This window comes from Grammomys surdaster, unplaced genomic scaffold (assembly GCF_004785775.1).
Source record: "Grammomys surdaster isolate TR1022 unplaced genomic scaffold, NIH_TR_1.0 116046, whole genome shotgun sequence".
Lineage (NCBI taxonomy): Eukaryota > Metazoa > Chordata > Mammalia > Rodentia > Muridae > Grammomys > Grammomys surdaster.
The window spans coordinates 1-2,453 of record NW_021613393.1 but is presented as its reverse complement, the minus strand read 5'-3'; the positions used below and the strand labels follow the sequence as shown (position 1 = coordinate 2,453).

The 2,453-nt window shown below is 49.4% G+C and overlaps 1 protein-coding gene across 2 annotated transcripts; it reads right to left on the bottom strand.

Annotated features, from left to right (window-relative positions):
• Positions 1–541: 541 nt before the first annotated feature.
• On the bottom strand, positions 542–1,719 carry LOC114635676 (prostaglandin E2 receptor EP3 subtype-like). Of its 2 annotated transcripts, XM_028784161.1 has the most exons (2): positions 714–1,719; positions 542–624 (listed from the first exon to the last, which is right to left on the bottom strand). In XM_028784161.1, the coding sequence occupies exons 1-2, from the start codon at positions 1,717–1,719 to the stop codon at positions 542–544; spliced, it is 1,089 nt and encodes a 362-aa protein (XP_028639994.1). The 2 variants fall into 2 exon arrangements, with proteins under 2 accessions (XP_028639994.1, XP_028639993.1); XM_028784160.1 differs by having other exon boundaries at positions 619–1,719.
• Positions 1,720–2,453: the final 734 nt, after the last annotated feature.

Sequence of the window (2,453 nt, the reverse complement as noted above, 5' to 3'; positions counted from 1 at the left end):
CCTTTAAAAGCAGAGAAATGATGGCATGATTCCTCAATTACTAAGGGGCCAATAATTAGAACTAAATTAGAAACCTTATTTCCAAGCCTCACTGAGAAGGACACAACTCTGGTGCCCTATACCTTCTTGGCACAAACACCCTTTGCACAATCTCTCCTGCCTTCTCCTGCAGGCTTTTTTGTTTTGTTTAGCTCATGGTTTATTAGATGGACATTTGCTCTCAACACATTGATGCTTCACTGTTAAAAAGTTATGCTGCAGTTTCAGATCTATATAGTAGAATCAGACTATCAAACACATGAAGGTGTCCACGTCCATAAAGGTTCTGGGGGCTGGAGATGAAGATACTTCTGCACTGAGTCTCTTTGTACTGCTTTATGAAGTCTTGCCCCCCTTCACAAGGAAGAAGTCTCAGTCCTTCACAGGAAGCAGCTAACAGCTAGACTCTCAGCTTATCCTAAGAAAGCTTGTCTCAGTGTGTTTAATGGCAAGGAAAATTTAAAACATGAAGCCAAAAGAAGATACAATCCAAAAGGTTCAGTTATCCTTCCCTGGGGGAAGAAATTCTCAGACCCAGGGAATCAGGTACTGCAATGAAAGTCCACTTCAGTTTGTTCATCATCTTTCCATCTGGTCGCTAAACATCAGGACTGAGGAACCTGGGCAGGGCAAGGAGGTGGAGCTGGAAGCGTAGTTGGTGTGGTCCCTGATCTGGCAGAACTTCCGAAGAAGGATTTTTCTTAGCAGCAGATAAACCCAGGGATCCAAGATCTGGTTCAGCGAAGCCAGGCGAACTGCAATGAGGAAGGGATTACACTCCTTCTCCTTTCCCACCTGTGTCTTGCATTGTTGAACCGACATCTGATTGAAGATCATTTTCAACATCATTATCAATAGCGGTGACCAGCAGACAGACAGCACACACATGATCCCCATGAGCTGGATGGCTGTCTCCGTGGTGATCCGGCCCCACTGGGCGCTGGATTGCGAAGCTGCGGCTTTGACCCAGCAGCGGGACACCAGGGCTTTGATGGTCGCCAGGTTGCAGGCAAAGGTCACCACCAGAGCCAGCAAGCCCAGGCAGGCGAAGGCAGAGGCAAAGGCTACATTGCCCGGCTCGCGCGCAGGGTCCGTCTCTTTGCCCACCGGCCCGGTGCTGATGAAGCACCACGTGCCCGGCCACTGCACGCTGTAGCGGCCCACGCCCAGCACTGGCAGCAGCGCGAAGGCGAGCACAGACAGCCACACGCCCAGCAGAACCGCGCGTGTGGCGCGAGTTTTCACGTGGCTGGCATGCCAGTGCGGCGCGCGGATGGCCAGGGCGCGTTCCACGGCCATGGCGCTGGCCACCAAGAGCGAGGACAGCCCGAACACTGTCATGGTTAGCCCGAAGAAGGTGCAAAGGCTCCCCGATGGGTCGAGCTGCTCCCAGCATCGCTGTGACAGGTACACGAGGATGACCACCGGGCTGGTCAGGAGCTGCCCCACCAAGTCGGTGAGCGCCAGCCAGCCAATGCACAGCAGGAAAGACTTCTTGAGTTTGCTCTCGCGGCGCTGGTAGCTCTGCGACACAAGCAACATGGCCAATGCGTTGCCCACGAAGCCAGTGACCATCATGGTGATGGGGAAGACCACGGACACGGAGCCGCAGTCGTCGACAGCACTTGACCCGTTGCTGTGGGCTTCGTCAGAGTGCTCCGGCGCCCAAATGCTGGCCATAGTGGCGGGGCCACGGTAGGGCGCACAGGGCCGGAGCCTCCCAGCTCAGCTGCAAGGTAGCAGCGGAGCACGCTGGAGGACAGCAGGGGACAGGGCTCTGTTCTCCATCGCCCACCGCTGCCCGCGCTAGGCTGCGGGGACTGGACAGGCGCCGCCCGACCCCTATTTTAAATATTGAACTCATTTGATAAAATGTTGAGACACATTTTCACAAATTTTCTGACATTAATACAAAAATATTATCTCTTATTATATGTTATCCTTGTACATGTTGCATATCCATGTAAAACACTCATTAGGTAGTTTTAAAGGATAGAAATAGTTTTATTGCAAGAATAATCTCTAACAAATTTATGTGAGTTTCTCAGGAGCCATTTAAAAGATCACATTGAGATATATATATAGAAATGTAAGAGACTTTACCTGTTGACAGTTAGTGAACATTCCCTTGGATTCTGTCATTTTCTGAGACTCTACTTGTTGAAGAATGAGTTCATGGTAGGTGTGGGCCGCAGCATACACAGCATTATACAAATTGTAACCTTCTTCACTCAGGGACATGTCAAATTTGTGCAGTGCTAACCATTTCACTGTATTTTTTTAATGTAAAATGATCCATTTTGCTATTGCTTTTCTTAGATATTGAACAATTAAAATAATTCCACCATAGCATACACTTACAAATATCTACTGGGTACATGGAAGTATTCATTGTTTGCATAAAATTCCTTAAT

Excerpts from the sequence above, each read along its gene's own strand:
- LOC114635676 (XM_028784160.1), bottom strand. The coding sequence starts at position 1,719 with ATGGCCAGCATTTGGGCGCCGGAGCACTCTGACGAAGCCCACAGCAAC.